The sequence below is a fragment of the Clavispora lusitaniae genome (genome assembly GCF_014636115.1).
Source record: "Clavispora lusitaniae strain FDAARGOS_655 chromosome Unknown tig00002663_pilon, whole genome shotgun sequence".
Lineage (NCBI taxonomy): Eukaryota > Fungi > Ascomycota > Pichiomycetes > Serinales > Metschnikowiaceae > Clavispora > Clavispora lusitaniae.
This window is the reverse complement of record NW_027093982.1, coordinates 950,928-970,915: the sequence shown is the minus strand read 5'-3', so window position 1 is coordinate 970,915 and position 19,988 is coordinate 950,928. Positions and strand designations below refer to the sequence as shown.

Sequence of the window (19,988 nt, the reverse complement as noted above, 5' to 3'; positions counted from 1 at the left end):
TGTTCAGAGGGGCCTCTATTAAAAGGTGCTAGCTGATTCTTAGATGGCTAATTTTAATTCTATTGTGAAAAACGTCTATTGAAAAATGTCAACGCTTCTTAGTGACACTTTTTCTGCTCTTTGGAGTTCTAACTCCTCTTATTTGTCTACAAAAGTACATAATTGATTGTTTTCCTTCTATAAATTATTCCTGAATTAATCAGCTCTATAAAGCCAGCACCGGAATGAAATCGCCGGAAACCAGAGTGTGATAATAAATAATATGTGGTGGTAGTTGCCTGACACTAGGCATTCCAATCCCATAGATTTTGAGACCTGCCACCAGCAGTTGAAATGTATGGTAAATCCAGAGACCTGACCTCTTAGGTTCTGCTATCATGATAACCATGAAATTGCTATTCTTGGTGGTTTTGACTACCACTTAGCACCAAGCAATACAGCATTGGGGTCTGTTGGTTTTTCGACTTCATGGAACTGGGTCTGGAAAAGACGCTGGGGCGAAACATCTTGTTCAAACTTCTTGCTGGCATCAATAAGACGCTGGATCAACTCTGGCGTCGACACTAAATCGACCGTGTTTATGTCAGCATAAGCGGCCCGAACTTCAGTCAACCATTCTTTTTCCTGGGTCGGTTGAGGAGCCGAAATTTGACCTCCACCATTAATACATCCTCCTGGACAGGCCATGATTTCCACATAGTCGCAGCGAGCCGGATCCGCCGAGTCTTCAGCGGACTCCTCAGCTTCGGTTCTCTTTCTGCGCCGCCGGACAAGCGGAGTCTTGGAGGTTTTGAGACGGCGAACCAAGTTTTGGATATTGCGAAAACCGTTCACCACCGCAGCGGACGCTAATGTAGATCCACCATGAGTAAGGCGCCACTCATAAACATCAGAGTTACGTCCGCTCACGCAAGCAATCGAAAAATCTGCGGCCTGATAAGTATCTGGGTTCTTAGAAATAAAGTGCTGTTGAGCCAAACGTAAGTAGTTATGTGCCCAACCGCCGGACTCTGATCCCAGATCGTTGGCCCAACTTAATTCCGCAAAGGGAAAGCGAGAGGGGGCGCACAGCCTGTAAAGAGAGCTAGGGTCGTCTTTTGAATTACAATCGACCATATCACCTTGCTCGGACTTCAACTTCAGATTTTTTTTGTCATCGGATTCCGATATTTCCACAATCAGATGACCCATGGCTTCGGCAAGTGAAACGAGCTCTTTCGCCGTAATTACACAGTCAACGTCCGGGCCCAGAAGAGACTCATCAGCTTCAGGTCTTGCTGCCTCAAGTTTCTTGTCAAAGCAAGGCATCACAGCAACATGGTAGATTTTCTCCCTTGGCACAGCCAATTCTTCTGCCGATAACGTTTTGAGGATACATCCAGTGATTTGCTGTGGTGATTTGACCGGAGACATGTATGGAAGCACATGAGGATGAGTTTTCTCTGCGTAGAGGACCCATCCAGGACAGACAGATGAAAGAATCGGACCCTTGAGCGAATTCGTGTCTTTCTCACGCAAAATGCGTTGTGCTTCTTGAACCATGGAGAGTTTTCGTCCCACCGCTGTACCCACCACGTATTTGAACCCCAAGCGCCGGAAAAAAGCCACTATTAGTTTATCCATGTCGGAAACTGGCCTTCCGTACGCATGTGCCAACGACGCCCGGGTTTGATGTGATATGCTGGCGACAAAAATGTGTTCATTCTTTTCCAAAACAGATCGAAGCTGTTCGTGCGAATGCTGGGCCACCAACACTTCCTCTGCCGAAGTAATACATCCAGAACACGCCAAACAGTCTGCAAGCGAAATCTGGGCTGGCTTCAATGTGCTATGGTCGCTTTCGATCGAAACTTCCGGATCCTCCGCCTCTCCTAGCTCGGATCCTGAGGGCTTTGCTTTGCCCTCTTTAATGGGCGGAAGTTTTTCCACGGGCTGAATGCACGCTAGACCTGGCGAAATAAAGTCGTTGAGATCGTCTGCAGAAAGAATAGCACTCATGGCTGTGGGTGCAAAGAGATTTCCAAGTGGCGATGATGATAGAAAAGTTATGCAGGAGTAGATGAAGAAGATGACTCGAGACGATTAAGGAGAATTCGATAAGGTTGATCTATCCGTATTGATAGTTTTTCGAAGTGAACAGTTTCCAGGTTTTGTGTTTTATCGTATTTTGGAATAGGCTTTTGTATTGAAAGACCAAATGACACTCGCGCAATTAGTAATACAGCCTTTGATAAAAGGTCTTGTGCGGAATCGGCGCGGAATCGTTGACCTTTCTTAGTCACGCCAACATACACTCTAGTGAAGTGTGTCGTTTAAGCTATACATTTGAGAAAGACATTTACCATCAATGAGATGATTTTGCATTGGCTGATAACACTTTATGACGGTAGTACAGGTTATGGTATCAGGTAATGCGGATTAATCAAAGAACAAGACAAAGGAGAGAATATGAATGATACGTTGGTAATGAAAAATCGAAACGACGAACATTTTGAAGCCTCGGTGATTTCAACCGTTTACGATTAGCCCATTAGTAGTGTATACCTTCGTATATCATCTCTTTGGTTGAAACTGATTGTATGTCAATATTTCGTGGTGGTCAGAGGACGTTAGATTTTGAGGATTTTCCAAATCTAAATGTGAATAGTTAGGTATTGTAAGGGTTGATCCTCTTGGGGTTCTTATCTTCTGTTCCACTTCATGGTGTTTTTTTCTGAGAGCTTTGTATCTTCTGTAATATTATTCAGTGACTGGTGCGAATTAACATTATGCCTGCAACTACTCTAATTTCTGACAAAACGTAAAACAACAGCACTCGAATATTTCGAGTAAAAATTCAATCTTACCCAAATTTTTCTTTTCAAAAAGCAAATTTCAGCTTCGCTCATTAATAAAACCAAATTCCAATGCCTTTCCGTACCTCCCGTATTCCTTCTGTATCTTCTGTATACCTCACACAATTTCCAATTCACGCCCGTAATCCAACAGTATACAAACGATTAAGGTTCTATTTAAGATATTGAATGCTTGTTCTCTCCCTTCAGTCAAACTCAAGTATGTTTCTTTCCATTGGTTTGGTTATGGGTTTGACAGGTCACGTGTACGCATAGCCGGTCTTAAACCGAGCAATCCTGACAATAATACTTCACGGTATTTAACTATGGATGCCTGGGCGGACTCCAACACTTCGCCATTTCTGGCTCCAGCCACATCAATTTTGAAGCATGCCGACCCACTTTTTGCCCGTGTGCAAGATGCAAAAAAATCCGTTCAGAGTGACTTGGAACTAGCATCTGGAGCCGAAGCTGATTCGTCATCGATTCAGTCCCAGAGAGAGTTGATCTTGGCTGTTTGTGAAAATGACATGGTCACTTTCGAATCAATTGTGCACTCAGATCCGCAGATCTTGCGACTGTCTCTCACCGAAATGACAGGATATCCGCTTTTGGTTTTTGCCATAGTGTTTGATCATATTTCCATCGCCGAAACGCTTTTATCCCGCTACCAAGCCGACCCAGACGCTTATGACACAGAAGGACCAAAGTATACACCGCTTATGTGGGCGGTGCATTTTGAAAACTTGCCTATGGTCAAATTACTTCTAGATTACCAAGCAGACCCATATTTGGCACCAAAAGACGACGGGAAGAACGCAGTTTCGCTTGTCACAATAGAAATGCCGGCCATCTACGAATTCTTCAAGGGCCATAATCTTTTTTCTGCGCTGGCTACGAAAGATGGAATCTATAACTCCCCAATGTCAGCCAACAACCACGAAGTAGACAACTTGGCAGATCAAATTAGAATTTCCAGCAACATTAGCAACGACTCTGTGGAGGAGGAGCTGATGGATGAAGAAGCAGAATTAGCTTACGATACAGAGTTGGTCCAAACTCCAACATACGATTACGACAAGATTCTTCCAGAGCAGTGTATCAAGTTTTCTGACTCGGACATTCCATCTTTGCTTGATTACATCTTCAACTTGCGCATTAATTCCACAGTACATCAACACGAGACAAAAATCCCAGCAGCAATTTTATTCCAGCTCATGAGATATTCGCATGATAAGGTGGATAGTGCTGACTTGACAGATTTTCTCTTTGATTGTTTTGTGGCTCGTTTGAGGTCGGTGACAAATACAAAGTCTGGTGTGTTTAATATGGCGATTACAACCTCGGACCTGAGCAATGAAAAGAACGCAGCAGGTGGCGCAGGTGATATCGTATTGATCAGTTATTGGCTTTCAGTCTTACAGTTTCTACATTTCTATTTCACCAAGGGCCGCATTTACCAAGCATTTCCACGTTACCTTCAAGAGTTGATAAACTTAACCCAGTCTCTCGTGGCTACGCTATCCTTTTCAATTAATTCACGCCTCAATCTCCTAGTGGATGACTGCTTAATTAACTATACTAATTTGGTTGACGTGTCTAATGCTTTGTATGCCAAAGACTGGAACCTTTTCAAGAACAAAAACAAGAAACACCCAAGTTCTTACGACGACATTTTAGATATGTTGTATCCTCCAAAAGAAGCGGAATTGATGAAGCCTTCTCCGGTCAAGTACATTCAGGTTTTAGGTGCCTTAGATTACGTCTTAAAATTGCATGCTGTCGATCCGTTGTTACGCTTTCAAACTTACTCACAGGTGTTTTACTACATCAATGCCACTCTTTTCAACCGCGTTATTGCCAACTCTAAGAACTGCTCCAGAGTGAAAGCCATCCAAATTCGCCTCAACATTTCTGCGTTAGAAGATTGGCTTCGCTCACACAATTATCATATTTACAGACCGGACCGGATAGGAGGACTCGAGCTTCTTTTGAATGAAGAACAGAGAACATTACCTCTCACCAATGTTTTGACCGATAAAGAGAATACCAAAGACATTCAATCGTTATCGTTCTTATACAAGTCACTTTATTACATTGGAAAAACGCATTTGTTGCCGACAATAGAGTTATTACAGTGGCTTCAGGTGATGTCTGGCATTAAGGACGAAGAGTCTTTAGTCAACACGATTAACGAGTTTAGCCATCTCAACTACTATCAGATTTTCAAGGTGGCAAACAAGTTATACCGATACGAGGTGGACGAGCCTAAACTTGCTAAGCCTCTTGTGCAATACTTGAAGAGCCTCATGAATGAGCAGGGCGAGAACCTGGTTTCTCAGACGGGCTTGCATTATATGACTCAGTCAACTTTCTTGCTGAAAGAAGTGTACATATACTTGAACCCAAATTATGTCTTTGCGGTGACCCTCCCCAACTTGAACGAACTTATTGTCAACTACGGCGCCGGCCTAGGTGGTGTAAAGTTGCTCAGAGCGAAAAAATACCAGCCTCTGTTACCTGTCTCTGTTTTGGATGATGTGGATGAAGTATTAACACAAAACAAAGATAGCATGAATGACACCTACGACTACGAGGATGTCAACGAAAATGCCGAAAATGCTTCGCAAGACTATGCATCGGAGACAGGAGAGAAGTACGAAGAAAAAACATTCAAAGGAGCTGAGCTTTTCAAGCAGATGGAGCCTCCACTGACTCTTGCACACAAAGAATGGGGAGCAGAAGACATCGACTCTAATCCATGGTAGGATCAAATGAACGAAGCACAAAAATCATTGTATCTGTAATCATGTATTCTACGACGACCGGCACCTATAAGTAGTCTGTATTTGCAGTTCTATGTACACGATTGTTCACCGAAAATCACATTTGGGAAATGAAGTTGTTGTTCTTGATCTTGGCAGTGTTGGCCTTATTGATTTGCTTTTTTCTCCATTTCATAAAGTCCTGTTCCTTCAAACGCTGTTCCTGCTTCTCCTTATCGAGACATTCCCATAGCCATTCAGGATATTCGCTGTCTTCTAAAGCCACTGGCTCATCTCCGTTTTTTCTGATTTTCAAGTTCAATACAGTGCCAGCAGGAACAGAGGACTTTTCGAGGCTGCTTATCGTAGAGGAGAAAAGTCTTGAGGGAAGCTTGAGGCGGAGTGCTTGAGACAACATTATCGGTTCAAGATCAGTAGTGGGTTGAAAAGAAAAAGAAGATAAGTGTGCGAAAACCAGAACACCACTCGTTAGTAGTGACAAACCCACCATGCTAACAAATGGACTTCAAAGGCTAGTATTTGGCATAAAATATGCCACATGAACGAAAGCAGTACAAGTAAACCCATTATAACTCTGTGACATTTTGTTCTCTAACTGCTACGTGTGCACTCACTTACGTGTGAAAAAGCGTATACTCTGACTTCAGCACACCAGAAGCAGACTCACAAACCGATCTAGAAAATACAGAAACCCAGCTACCATCCAACACAAACGTTGAAAAAGCAAAAGTGTTGTAGAAATCGACGTTGCAGAACCTACCCTAAAACTCGGCACGTGACCCCAGCAACTCCTCTATGAGCACTCGCACAGTCTGAAAAATTTTAGTACTTTTTCCTCAGTCACAGAGAATCCAAAATGCCACCAAAGAAGAAGGGAGTCGTCGAAAAACCAATTTTGCTTGGAAGACCAGGTAACAACTTGAAATCCGGAATTGTTGGTTTGGCCAACGTCGGAAAGTCTACTTTCTTCCAAGCCATCACCAGATGTCCTTTGGGTAACCCAGCCAACTATCCATTTGCTACCATCGACCCAGAAGAAGCCAGAGTCATTGTTCCTTCTCCTCGTTTTGACAAATTATGTGAGTTGTACAAGCCTAAGTCCGAAGTTCCTGCCTTTATGACCATTTACGACATTGCTGGTTTGACCAAAGGTGCACATGCGGGTGAAGGTTTGGGTAACAATTTCTTGGCCAACATTAGAGCCGTCGATGCCATCTACCAGGTGGTCAGATGTTTTGAGGACTCCGAGATTATCCACATCAACGACGAAGTCAACCCAATTGCCGACTTGGAAATCATCAAGGATGAGTTGAGATTGAAGGATATCGAGTTTGCTCAAAAGCACTTGGAAGGTATCGAGAAAATCACCAGAAGAGGTGGCCAGTCTTTGGAAGTCAAGCAAAAGAAGGAGGAAGCCGAGTTGGTTAAGAGAATCATCCAGTTGTTGGAAGATGGAGGCAGAGTGGCCAACCAGAAATGGACACAGAAAGAGGTGGAGGTTATCAACAGCATGTTCCTCTTGACTGCCAAGCCATGTATCTACTTGCTCAACTTGAGTGAGAGAGACTACGTCAGAAAGAAGAACAAGTGGTTGTTGAAGATCAAAGAGTGGGTTGATGCCAACTCTCCAGGCGATGTGATTATCCCACTTTCTGTCTCTATGGAGTCTCACTTGGCTAGCTTGGAGACAGACGAAGAAAGAGAGGCTTACTGTAAGGAAATCGGCGCCCAGTCTGCTTTGCCAAAGATCATCACCACCATGAGACAAAAGTTGGACTTGATTTCCTTCTTCACCGGAGGTCCAGATGAAGTTAGAGAGTGGACCATCAGAAGATACTTCACTGCACCTCAGGCCGCTGGTACTATCCACACAGACTTGGAGAAGACGTTTATTTTGGCCCAGGTTACCAAGTACGATGACTTGGTGGAGCTTGGCGATGAGAACGCCGTCAAGGCCGCTGGTAAGTTGATGATGAAGGGTAAAGACTACATTGTGGAGGACGGTGACATCTTGTTCATCAAGGCTGCTGAGGGTAAGGCTCGTTAAGTTGTATAGTGAAGAGACGTATGGTAGAAATCAAGTGTCCAGTGAAACTGGTTGGTGTAAAAATGAGGTCACAGCCTAAACATTACAAGAGCTAGACCAGGGTATTGCCTTTGAAGTCGTCTTTGCATGGTAACTGCTGTTCTCAAAACACACACAGAGTTTGTCTGGAATTTGACAGAGAATATTAGGACGTTACCATTGCTTGTACAGAATGCATTGTCAGTGCACAGATTTATTGAAGTCATTAAAGTCTTTGAAAATTCTAGGGAATGAACCACCAAGTGGAAACATAGATTGACCTTCGAATATCTATGCGAATGCTAACCCGAGTACTGAACATTCATGGGACAATTGGGTGAAGCGTTTGGGATTGCTCAATATCTTATAAGTGAGCTTGAATACTCAACATAATCAGGGACAGACTAAACATTAACGATGGCTCGTGCCCATTGAGCAGGCTCGATGACGTATGACAAGATTATGTGAACTTGTCAATTAATTGGAAGAGAGTATGGGAAAACTATCGCTTCTTATGCACCGTATTTCTCTACTCTCATTACATATGCGATGAGTTCAATCGTCCATCCATTTTTGCCTTTACTGACCTTTTTTCAACCCGAGTCTCCTTGATCCACTAATTCTCTGTTCCAATATCACCTCCACTTTATACACCTTTCTGATCGCGCATTTACTATTGCGCTTACAAATTACTTGCAGGTTTCCCCAGCATTTCTTTCCCATTACTACTCCAACCAATGCTCCGCCGCTTTGCACGTGCTCTTCAAGTACCACCTTCCCATTTCAGTAACCCTTCGTCTTTTCCACCGCCATACGGACAGAAGAAACCATCTGAGACACAAGATGTTCCATTAGAACCATCCGACTCAGAGTACAGCCAGGAACACCAACCGCTGACTCGCTCGTTGCGAGACCTTTCGTCTGTGATTGCAATGTTCACATTGGCATACCTTGCTGTCGACAACTACTCGAACCGAGTCAAGCTAGAGAAGCTAAACGCGGAAACCACAGCAATCAACTTGAAGACGATCCAGCTCCAGCAGCAGAACTTTCTCAATGCCAGAAAGCAGCAGGACCTCCAGATGTTGAATGAGCGGCTAGAAATATCAAAACGTTGCTTCAAGATGGCGCTCCACATTGCCCTTTTACGCAAGCAACTAGCAGACATGGGCGTGGAGCCGGCAGAAATCAGCCAGGTGATTCTGGAGTTTGAAAAACACGTGAAAATCAACAACTCCGTCCAGAACTTGACCGGTCTGGCCATGTGGCTAGAAGATTCTTCGCCATTGAACAAGTACTTGCCCAACTATAGGGAATACGACAAGAACCCATAGGGCTCAAAAAAAAAATAGCCCTAAATTCCCGTTTGCCGTAACATTGACAAAAAAGGGCCTACAAGCAATCTATTCGGCTGAAAGCTATAGCCTTCAAAATAGGCATATGTCTCTTCTCTGCCTACATATGTCGTGTTGGTCTTTCTAGACCTCAATGTGCGAGTTACCCGCACAACACCCACTGTATATATGTCTTCGCATTTCCTCCAAGCAAAAGATTTTCCTCTCTATACAATGTCTTTATAGGCGCCCATTAGAGTCACGGTTTGCATGACTTCTTCCACATGCAATCTATGCCACTGTGTGGTTCTTCGTGCTCGGGTAAGCCTTAGATGAACGAGTTTTTCCGGCCTTTATGTCGAGCCATTTCTATGAATGGCTACGCGGCTCTCAACTTACATTTCTTGTCTGTAGCTATTTTCTTGATTGTATGAGCTCGGCGTCGATTTTCCCCAACAGCCGCTGCTTCAACTTGAGCTGCAAAAGATTGAATTTCGGGCAGCACACACTGGCTGCGTCGGGCCCGTTTTCCTCGTAAAACTGCTTGCAACACTTGTACAAGTTGTCTATGGCCTTTGTGCATTTGGACTCGTTGTATCCGTTTTCAATCAAGCAATCTTGAATGGCGCAAGCAAATGGCTTGCATGCGTTCTCGTCGCACGATTCTGGTTTGGACATGAGAAAAGAAGGTGCTTATGAAGCTTTTTACTTGCTCTCACAAATGATAGGACCAGACAAGGTCATGTGACCACACACTACTTACAGTACATCTGCTTTCCTGGCAATCTTCCATTTCTCGCTTAAAAAAGGACTCTTCTACTTGTGTCAACCTGACGAGCTTCCAGTATTCATTCGAATATACGTAGTAGTCTCTATGTAAAGCGCCCTTGTCTCATTGTCTTGTCTTCTTGGACCTCCAACGTTTATATAGCATTGGGATCTAGATCGGCATGATAGTCATCCTCGTCAAACTCACTGGGCTCATATATGACAAGCGGAACGAACTCGTTGTTGGCCGAGTTCGCCCGTTCCTTTTTGATCCGGTACACATAGATCGTGACGGACGATGCACATACAGAAGCCATGATGGCAATCAAACCCCAGCGAGACAAGTGCCAGCGCAAACTCTCGATTTCAGATCGCATGGCCATGTTGAGTTCTGTGGTAATTTTGTGGTTTGTTTCCTGGATGCGAAGCATGATTTTCTTGCTTTTCAATGTGTTGTCCGACTTCTGGTCGTTGATGGCCACCTGTACATCGTTTTTCATTTGTATAAAGTGGTTGTTGAGCTCGTCACTAATCACCTCGTAGTCTGTTTCGAGAGCATTAATTTTCGTGACGGCATCGTTGATATGTTGCTCTCGGTTTCTGGTGATGTCAACCCGCAACTCTTGCTGGGCACTTTCGAACAAGTACTGCTCGTTCTCCAACTCGTAAATCTGTGAGTATTTCGTTGAGAGTTTGGAGAGTTTGGTGTTGAGCTGATACACCAACAAATCAATAATCTCGTTACTCTGCTCCGCCGTGAACCCTGCTCGCGTGAGCTGCTTGTAGACTTCATAGGTGTCGATGTAAGGCTCCATACTATCGAATATCGTCGTGAGAAAATCATCCGCCGGAGCAACATCTTCTGTATTGTTGCCCTTTTCTTGATCAGCCGCATGTGTCTCTGAAATCGCTGCATCGCTGTTTTTCTCTTCATGACTGTTTTTCTCTTCATTGAACCGTCTTGCCGTCGACGTTAGGCTTCTCAGGTGACTTAGAAACGGAAGATTGTAATATTCACGGGCAGATCCGGCTGCTGGCAAGAAATATCCGAAAGGCATGGCTATTCTCAAAGATAGTTGTCGTCGGGACCGCAATGCGACAAATCTGTGCCGAGAAAGTGTCTTTAACATAGTATATGATAGCCAGATACGACGATGGATAGTGAAAGTAGAGAAAAGCAGAAAGCAATGTACCAGTGGAGATTAGGAAATACCGTTACTTAGTTAGCGCGAGTTAGATAGTGGGGAGGTTCTGGTGTTTTCATGTCATCTGAATACTACTCCACCGTATCCACTAGACTTGTATACATCATAGATATGCAAATGACATGGGCGAAATTTCTAACGTTCGTTAGTGAATAATCTGTTTTGTATTTTAAAAAAATATTTTGCGGGGAAACAACATCAAAAGTGCACTATTGTGCAGAAAAGCAGACCTTACTATATACGCACTTTGTATTCACCAGGACCAATGAATGCAGCTGCAATTGCTTCTTCGCACATCATTAATTGTCCTATTTGAGTTCAGTGGGTTATCTACGGTACCCCGGATCCTACTTCTCAAGTGGTACTCCTTGTCTTAGAATGTACGTGCGCTTAATTTGACAAGAGCAACGTACGCAGAGTGCCTTGACTGGAAAAACGCCCAAGAAAATCCGGCTCCAGTTGCACCGATTGAACTAGCACTTAAAACGATCCGTTCAAAAATGCACCATAAACCTTGTCTATACAGTATCTAGCTTTAGAGCTGCGGATCATAACTCATGGCGAAAGACGCAATGCATTTGCTAATTCTATGGGTGGATAAATACGGACCAGAAAGCTTCGACCATCCTTTATCTTAATCATGCGGTTACAATAAACTTCGATGTCGTTTTTTAGGCGACGCGCGATTTCAACACACCAATCACGATAAGAGCCGTGAAGCCGCGTGGCCCACCCTCAATCGTGCATACATACGCATCAAATGCAATGCACATGACAGTTGCAGATACTATAATGTTGACCCACTTTGAAACAGTACAAGCCAGCGACTCCAAGGAGAGTAGATTCAGTCTAAGATCAATTATTTAAGCACTTTTCTACTGGAGTTATGAAGCATCACTCCAAAAGATGCTTAAACAATTCTAAGATTGGTGGTTAGTATTTTTTTTTGCGTTAAGTATGATCGTCGGTCGGGCATAAGTCTCATCTAGCAAATTGGGAACCTCTCAGAATAAGTTAAAGGCCCTTAAGGAACCTAAAGTAGCAATTGCTTTGAGCTAAACAGGAACACTGCAACGGTATACTTAGCTACTAGTTTAATGAAGGCAGAACCAAAAACAGAAGGATTTGCTAATTTGGATATGCTAAATGTATAATCAAAAAGTGCTTCATTAGAGATAGTAAATCAAGTACTTACAATAAAGAATAAAGATAATTTAATTAATGATAATGTCAACTTGATTAGAGGACACCCCGTTTTACATATGCTAAAATGTATACATAAAGAATGCAATAAACCTTCAAAGAAAAGAAGCAACCAATATCAAATACTGAACTGATTAAATAAAGTCATAAAATATGAAAGCAGAGATGAATTCAAACCAATGTATCTTCCTGACAAATGAGGCATTTTGCAAGTAATCAGACACACCAATCATCCACAAAAACAAACTCAGATGCTTTCTCATCCGATTCCATAGAAGAGTTTTACTACATCATCCCAACCGCCATGACTCTGACATTCTTACGAAAGGTAAGGCTTTGTCCTCTTTTGGTGAGCCAGCTAGAACCATCAACGATAGCCGAGGAAGACCAAACATGTATATAATTGACAGGAGCACTACCAAAACATGCACCAAGAAATTCTATTGAACGGCTCTGCCAAGTCCATCTTTTTTCGCTGATAACGTGTGTGTTTCAGTTGCAAATACCAAATTGAATATGCCAGGCCAAGACGCGGCGAGCCAGATGCCAAGTATTCGAGGATAGTGTCACCTGAAGACAAGGCAGACGTACGCTGGTCAATGTTCTGCGTAGACGATACGCGGCTGCAGGTTAGGCTTAATATCTGCATTAAGTAGCGCCGGGCTTCTCTTTACAGAGACCGGACCTGCACACAAGAGCATATCAAGTGTCTCGTCACGCGCAGTCACATTGTTATCTGCAAATTGCGTTCCATGGCAGCCACAATTCACCTCTGTACATTCTGACACTTGTAAACTCCGCGAAGTAAGAAAGGGGTCCGCGCTAACAATAAACTCCTTTGATGCATCTTGACGCAAGCCAGAAAACGAAAGAGTCTCTAAGCAATTGGCGAATAAAATGTCTCAAACAAATAGCCGTCTGAAAATAACTGGATGATAAGCGTGAAGAGCCTACGGATACGCGCGCAAGTGCATAAATCAAATGGCACTTCTGCAAACTGCACACAACGTACCTCAATCTTGGCATATAGGTGCATGTCACTTTAGAAAAGCCATACGGCCATCTGGCATCGACGAATCCGGTTGGGATAAAATACTGTGGCTTGAATCCCCTGGCTCGATGCCACAAACCAGATCACCACATTTCGTAGCAGCGACAGACGAGCTTGCCAAAAACAAAGCACTAATCATACAGAAAAGACATCGAAAACGAGAGAATTTGAACAATGTGTGAAGTAGGGATGTAGCGTTATGAATGTCCGATTACAAAAATGTATGCTGCGAAGATACTACTTGGAACTGATAAGAAATGCATGCATGCACGCGAATCAAGGCGACGAAGCCGCATGAGCCATAGATTTCCTTTCGGCCAGTGCTTATCAAGGTAATAAGCATATATAAAGCATCGTCGGAGCCATTGGATCCAACTTCCTCTCTTCATCTTCTCACCAGGACTACTTGTGTTGCTGACTCTGGATCTACTTTCAAATAATGTCCGAGAAGCCTGATCTTACCAGTATTACCAGTGCTGGGAACCGTGCCGACCCAAAGGACCATGAGGTCAATTTGCATGCGGTCACCTCCCACCCACTTTCGCTCAATGAAGTTGCTGCTGAGTTTACCACTGACCAAAAACATTATGTTATGAGCCGTCTTGGTTGGGACAACTTGACTTCGTATGACGACTTACCTGTTACCATCACGTTTATGTTGGAGAAGATCCAAGCATTGCAAGTGGACGAGGCTCTTGAAATTCTCAAGGAGTACCTCAAGGAACACTTTGGTGATGTGAACATTCCCAACGAAGACTATGACTTGATTGAGCGTTTGGTTAATTCCTCCGAGAGCCAGGCTGTTGCTGCTCCTACAAAAAATCTTGACGATGCTTTGGCCGAAAAGACCGAATTCATGGAAGAGAGCGCTGCAGTTGCCGACACTTCGTCGTCTTTGGAATACCAAAAATTCGAAGGAATTGACTGGGCCATGCAAGTAAGAACGGAAGCGGGAATTATTGCCTACTGGTCTCCATACCCTGAAGTGCGTGCTGTTAGTGACCCATTCGATGATCCAGATATTGCGTGTGAAACTTTGCGTGCTTACATTGTTGGTATAATCTGGACCATCATCGGTGCTTTCATCAACCAGTACTTTATGGACAGACAACCTTCCATTTCCTTTGACTCAGCTGTGGCTCAACTTTTCATCTACCCAACCGGTATTGCTATGCAATACATTTTGCCAGCGTACAAATTCAACCTCTTTGGCTTAACCGTGGATTTGAACCCTGGCCCTTGGACTCACAAAGAACAATTGTTGGCTACTCTTTTCTACTCGGTTTCTGGTGGTAACATTTACGTTGCTTACAACATCACAGTGCAGAAAATCAAGACCTGGTATGACACCAAGTGGATGGACTTCGGTTACCAATTCTTGTTGGCTGTTTCCACTCAGTTCATGGGTTTCGGTTTCGCTGGTGTCATGAGAAAATTCCTTGTCTACCCAACAACCGCTCTTTGGCCAAGTATTATGCCAACTTTGGCCTTGAACAAGGCCTTGATGCAACCAGAAAAGAAAGCCAACATCAATGGCTGGACCATTTCGAGATACAGCTTCTATTTCATCACCTGTGCGGCTTCTTTCCTCTACTTTTGGATTCCTGACTACCTTTTCCAAGCATTGTCTACTTTCAACTGGATGACTTGGATCAAACCAGAGAGTTTTAACTTGGCCGCTATTACGGGTTCCGTCAGTGGTTTGGGATTGAACCCGATTACAACTTTCGACTGGAACGTCATCAGTTACAATTCTCCTTTGGTTGTGCCTTTCTTCTCCCAAGCTAACCAGTACATTGGTTCTATCATTGCATTCTTCTGCATCGTTGGTGTCTGGTACTCGAACTACAAATGGACTGGATACTTGCCAATCAACAGCAATGCTTTGTTCACAAATACTGGCGACTCATACGCTATCAGCGAAATCTTGAATGAAAAGAAGACTTTTGACAACGAAAAATACCAGCAATATGGCCCACCATTCTACACTGCAGCTAACTTGGTGTCTTACGGTGCTTTCTTTGCCATTTATCCATTTACAATTGTTTATGTTGGTATTACTAACTTTGCTCAACTTAGGCACTCTTTTACTACTTTCAAGAAGATTTTCACCAATTTCAAAGCATCGACTTTTGATGGCTTTACCGACCCATTTTCCAGATCTATGCGCAGATACAAGGAAGTTCCAGAATGGTGCTTTGCAATTGTCCTTGTCATCAGTGTTGTGCTTGCGATTATCTGTGTCAAGGCTTATCCAGCAGAAACACCGGTTTGGGGTATCTTCTTTGCCCTTGCAATCAACTTTGTTTTCTTGATCCCATTGAGTCTTGTGTACGCTACTACTGGTTTCTCGTTTGGTCTTAACGTTTTGGTTGAATTGATTGTTGGTTACGCTATTCCAGGTAACGGTCTCGCATTGAACTTCATCAAAGCTTTGGGTTACAACATTGATGGTCAAGCCCAGAACTATATTTCTGACCAGAAGATGGGCCACTACATGAGAATTCCCCCAAGAGCTTTGTTTAGAGTCCAAATGATCTCCGTTTTGCTTTCCACATTCGTCGGTTTAGGAACTTTGAACTTGGCCTTCAGCACTATCAAGGACTATTGTTCTCCATTGCAACCCCAAAAGTTCAAATGTCCTGCGTCAAGAACATTCTTCTCTGCTTCTGTGTTGTGGGGTGTCATTGGTCCAAAGAAGGTTTTCAACGGTCTTTACCCAATTTTGCAATGGTGTTTCTTGATTGGTTTCTTGCTCGCTTTCCCATGTGCTCTTGTCAAGATCTACTGGAGAAACAACAAGTACGTCAAGTTCTTCCAGCCTGTTTTGATTATCGGTGGTTTCTTGATTTACGCTCCATACAACTTGAGTTACTACACCCCAGGTCTTATCACCAGTTTCTTCTTCATGTACCTTATCAGAAAGAGATACTTCGCATGGTGGTCCAAGTACAACTATGTTCTCAGTGGAGGTTTGCAAGCCGGTGTCGCCTTTGGTGCCATCATTATTTTCTTCGCCGTGCAATACCATGACAAATCTATCAGCTGGTGGGGTAACAATGTGATGTATGAGGGACTCGATGGTTTAGGCCCAGCAAGATTGAATGCCACTATCTCTGCTCCAGAGGGTTACTTTGGTCCAAGATTTGGTGATTTGCCATAATGTCTTTAGTCGATTAATAATAATATGTACAATCAGCTTCGCTTTTAGACTACGAATCTAATTTCAATCTCCAGAACTTAACAGTACAATCACTTAGTCGAATTCTTTCTAAACCAGTTCTGGATCACGGTCAGAGCTCCCTTAAAATCTAGTTACAAGGATATTCTCGACCTGAGAGGCACTATGGAGTTCTATCGGGCCACTTTATGTCCTTGACTATTTTTCAGTATCTGTGAACTCTGTTGGAAGCAACAAAAGTTGCAGCGAATGACAATTTCCACAGAAGAATGATGATTGAGGGTTAAAGTTAGCGAATTTTTGTTCAGTAGCCCTTGACATCACTTCGATGCTCTCTCACAAAATTTCAAGGGAAGAGAAATATTATAGCCAAACTTTTATGAGCTGTTATGTACGACGCAAATACTGAAGCCTTAGTCTTGTAAGTGCTACTAGTCACAATTGTTCGAGAGAATTATACACGCTTAATCTTACCTTTTTCTTCCTCATATCGTAACAATAAACATTGATATGGATCGTAAATAAAAACGAAAAAGCATAGAGCAAGTTCTTTCTTAGTCTGTAGCTTCCTTAACATAGTATACATTTAAGTAGAAGGTTACCCAACGGCAAAATATCACTAAACGCCGGAAAAAGAGAACTCTCCACCAATGACAATAGCCGTAAGATTATGCACCGAATAGGGAATCTGAGAATGGCCCGGCTATATTCACCCATTCGAAAGCCAACCTGCACAATGGCAAGTGCAGAAGTCACTTTCTGATGAGGACACCAGGAAGTTTTGCCAATACAAATTTATTTGTATTGGGTGCTCTCCAAATATTTTGTATTATAACCCTATCCTTGAAGCACTTACTTTCTCAAGCTTGTTCGATGCAATGTTCAACCACCAAATCGCAATTGTTCATGTATGCATCTGTCATTATATCTCTGTCGTTCTTTCAGTTCCATATATATAAAGTTTCTTTGGGCCATAGAAGATCAATATGTCACAAAAACGTTCAACTTCCTCATTGAATCGTACATTAGGCTTAAGCCTTCATTAAAGTGGCAATGTGTAAACAATTCCACCTTATCTTCTCATGCGAGTACTGCACAAACGTCCCCGATACGGTACGTGTGGCTTTCCTGTGCATGTTCACGTCAAACACTGATTGGCGCCTTCGATGGCAATGCGTCTACTTTGTGTGGCAATACTCCACTATATAAAGAGGTTTCTGGGACGTCTGGACTATTTTTTTCTCACTTTCAATCTCCAATATGGCTTTTGGAAACGTATGTTCCCAGTGCAATATACTTGTGTCTTACTAACCATCAGATCATATCTGCCTTTGACAATCCGGCATACCACTGGAGGTCCATCGTCACTACACTTTTGATAGGAAAGTATTCATTTGAGACATATGTCAGCTACAGACAATACAAAGAGCAATGCAAGACAGAACCCCCGGCCCTGATCAAAAATGAAATTACAAAGGAAACCTTCGACAAGTCCCAAGAATACTCCAGAGCAAAGAGCTCCTTCGACTTTGTAAAATCCACTTTCAATTTGGTCAAAGACTTGGCTTATATCAAGTTTGATTTGTATCAGAAGCTCTGGTCGTGGTCGGGTTCTTTGTTGTCCTCGTTATCACAAGTCTCTGTTATTGGCCGCTTTTTCGGTTCTGGGCTCATCAGCCAGTCTTTGGTTTTGTTTGTGTTAACATCTGTTATCGGAAATTTCGAACTGCTTCCTTTCTCCTACTATAATGATTTTGTGTTGGAGGAGAAGTTCGGTTTCAATAAGTCAACTGTAAAGCTTTGGGTATCGGATACCATTAAGCTGGCTTTAGTTCTGCTTGTGTTGGGAGGTCCAGCTGTATACGGCTTTTTGAAGATCATTGATCATTTTGGAACGTCCTTCATCTCTTATGCCTGTGCTTTTACGCTTCTTTTGCAGCTCATCCTCATGACGATCATGCCTAACTTGATATTACCTCTCTTTTACAAACTAACTCCAATAGAGGATGGTGAATTGAAGACAGAAATTGAAAAATTGGCCACGAAAAACGGGTTTCCTCTCTCTGGTGTATATGTCATCGACGGTTCCTCCAGATCAGGACATTCAAATGCATTCTTCAGTGGCTTGCCTTGGAGTCAGCAAATTGTGCTCTTTGACACCTTGATTGACCACAGTACCACGAAAGAGATAATCGCGGTTTTAGCTCATGAAATTGGTCACTGGAAGTTGAACCATGTTTATCAGCTTCTTCTCTCTAACCAAGCATCCGTTACGTTGACTTGTGTTTTGTATCGTGCTTTTATCGAAAACAAATCCTTCTTCCATTCCTTTGGCTTTTTCCATGACTACCCTCCGATGATTGCCTTTGTTTTATTCTCTTATGTTAGTGCCCCAGTCGACTGTGCTGTCGAATTTGCCACTAAGTTAGTGAGCAGGAAGAATGAATACCAGGCTGACAATTTTGCGAAGGCACAAGGATACAGTGAAGATTTGGCATCTGCTCTTATCAAACTTGAAGTTGAAGATTTGTCATCCTTTCGCATTGACTGGTTATACTCAGCCTACAGACAAAACCATCCTACTTTGGTCGAGAGATTGAACGCACTTGGATATATTTCAAAGGAGAAGGCTGAACAACCGCAAGTGAATATATGAGACTGTATTCATCAGAATATTGTCAATTTTTTCCTAGCTACAGCATTTACCTTCAACTATGTACCAGACTATGTACCACTGTTATTATTGTAGCCATATGTGCCAAGTAATAGATAACCTACTCAGTCAAGCTCTAGTAGCTAATAGAAATCATTGCCTTCAAGGAAATTGCCCATCCTAGTAGTATTTGAGATAGATTTACTCGATTGTGTTGCGTTGAGCATGATGATGTGTCTTAACTGGGACGATATTCTCACTTTGAAACAATGGATATACATTACGTATAGACCGGGCTAAACAGAGAGAAATATAAAACTTAATACTTGACATGCAGTAAGTTCGACAAATATACTTATCAGACGGTTATAAACACCCGAAAACTCCCCAAGACAAGTGACCCCAGCTTTTCAATTTGCTCTGTCGAACGATAAGCCAGATAAGCCAGATAAGCATATATGCAAAAGAAGCGATACCTGATGAAACGTCTGCCATAACCAAGAAGACTTTTCTTTAGTTTTCTTAGTCCCTTTCGAAGTGTTCTCGTACCCACCTTATTATACGCTAACTCTTATGGTTAAAGCCAGGAACCACTAGACTTTGTACTACTATCTCCCATAAATTCACCCATCTCTCCTCAACACAAGATAATTGGATGCTACTTTTATTCAGAAGCATAAAAAGTAGAACCTTACTGTCCAGAAATAAGAGGTAAATGCTACTAAAGGAGAAGAAAATATCGCATACAGCATTCCACGAAGAGCTTCTGTGTTTCGATTAATTTTCTCACTTAATATCGAAATTGCATCACGCATATCCTCAGTTAGTATTTTAAAGCTCTTGCGTCGTCACGCCTCTTCCGAAAAGCGCAGTCTCTTACGAGAATCATGGCTGTGGTTTCACATTCG

General features: G+C 42.8%; 9 protein-coding genes across 9 annotated transcripts; 5 read left to right on the top strand and 4 right to left on the bottom strand. All coding sequences in view use genetic code 12, as the record gives it.

Moving 5' to 3' along the window:
* Positions 1-414: 414 nt before the first annotated feature.
* Positions 415-1,998, bottom strand: NAR1 (Nar1p; the record flags this gene model as incomplete). The annotated part of the gene is made up of 1 exon (XM_002617261.2): positions 415-1,998. One exon carries the CDS (start codon positions 1,996-1,998, stop codon positions 415-417), a length of 1,584 nt encoding a protein of 527 aa, XP_002617307.2.
* Positions 1,999-3,160: 1,162 nt separating this feature from the next.
* Positions 3,161-5,602, top strand: FOB63_005053 (uncharacterized protein; the record flags this gene model as incomplete). Its single annotated transcript, XM_002617262.2, has 1 exon — positions 3,161-5,602. One exon carries the CDS (start codon positions 3,161-3,163, stop codon positions 5,600-5,602), a length of 2,442 nt encoding a protein of 813 aa, XP_002617308.2.
* A 115-nt stretch (positions 5,603-5,717) lies between these two features.
* On the bottom strand, positions 5,718-6,017 carry MRPL37 (mitochondrial 54S ribosomal protein mL54; the record flags this gene model as incomplete). The annotated part of the gene is made up of 1 exon (XM_002617263.2): positions 5,718-6,017. One exon carries the CDS (start codon positions 6,015-6,017, stop codon positions 5,718-5,720), a length of 300 nt encoding a protein of 99 aa, XP_002617309.2.
* Positions 6,018-6,476: 459 nt separating this feature from the next.
* Positions 6,477-7,667, top strand: YBN5 (Obg-like ATPase; the record flags this gene model as incomplete). The annotated part of the gene is made up of 1 exon (XM_002617264.2): positions 6,477-7,667. The coding sequence occupies one exon, from the start codon at positions 6,477-6,479 to the stop codon at positions 7,665-7,667; it is 1,191 nt and encodes a 396-aa protein (XP_002617310.2).
* A 755-nt stretch (positions 7,668-8,422) lies between these two features.
* FOB63_005050 (uncharacterized protein) lies at positions 8,423-9,019 on the top strand (the record flags this gene model as incomplete). Its single annotated transcript, XM_002617265.2, has 1 exon — positions 8,423-9,019. The coding sequence occupies one exon, from the start codon at positions 8,423-8,425 to the stop codon at positions 9,017-9,019; it is 597 nt and encodes a 198-aa protein (XP_002617311.1).
* Positions 9,020-9,433: 414 nt separating this feature from the next.
* On the bottom strand, positions 9,434-9,697 carry FOB63_005049 (uncharacterized protein; the record flags this gene model as incomplete). Its single annotated transcript, XM_002617266.1, has 1 exon — positions 9,434-9,697. One exon carries the CDS (start codon positions 9,695-9,697, stop codon positions 9,434-9,436), a length of 264 nt encoding a protein of 87 aa, XP_002617312.1.
* A 245-nt stretch (positions 9,698-9,942) lies between these two features.
* Positions 9,943-10,917, bottom strand: FOB63_005048 (uncharacterized protein; the record flags this gene model as incomplete). Its single annotated transcript, XM_002617267.2, has 1 exon — positions 9,943-10,917. One exon carries the CDS (start codon positions 10,915-10,917, stop codon positions 9,943-9,945), a length of 975 nt encoding a protein of 324 aa, XP_002617313.2.
* A 2,768-nt stretch (positions 10,918-13,685) lies between these two features.
* Positions 13,686-16,409, top strand: FOB63_005047 (OPT family small oligopeptide transporter; the record flags this gene model as incomplete). Its single annotated transcript, XM_002617268.2, has 1 exon — positions 13,686-16,409. The coding sequence occupies one exon, from the start codon at positions 13,686-13,688 to the stop codon at positions 16,407-16,409; it is 2,724 nt and encodes a 907-aa protein (XP_002617314.2).
* Positions 16,410-17,687: 1,278 nt separating this feature from the next.
* Positions 17,688-19,083, top strand: FOB63_005046 (M48 family metallopeptidase; the record flags this gene model as incomplete). Its single annotated transcript, XM_066102454.1, has 2 exons — positions 17,688-17,702; positions 17,746-19,083. The coding sequence occupies 2 exons, from the start codon at positions 17,688-17,690 to the stop codon at positions 19,081-19,083; spliced, it is 1,353 nt and encodes a 450-aa protein (XP_065958219.1).
* Between the last annotated feature and the right edge of the window lie 905 nt (positions 19,084-19,988).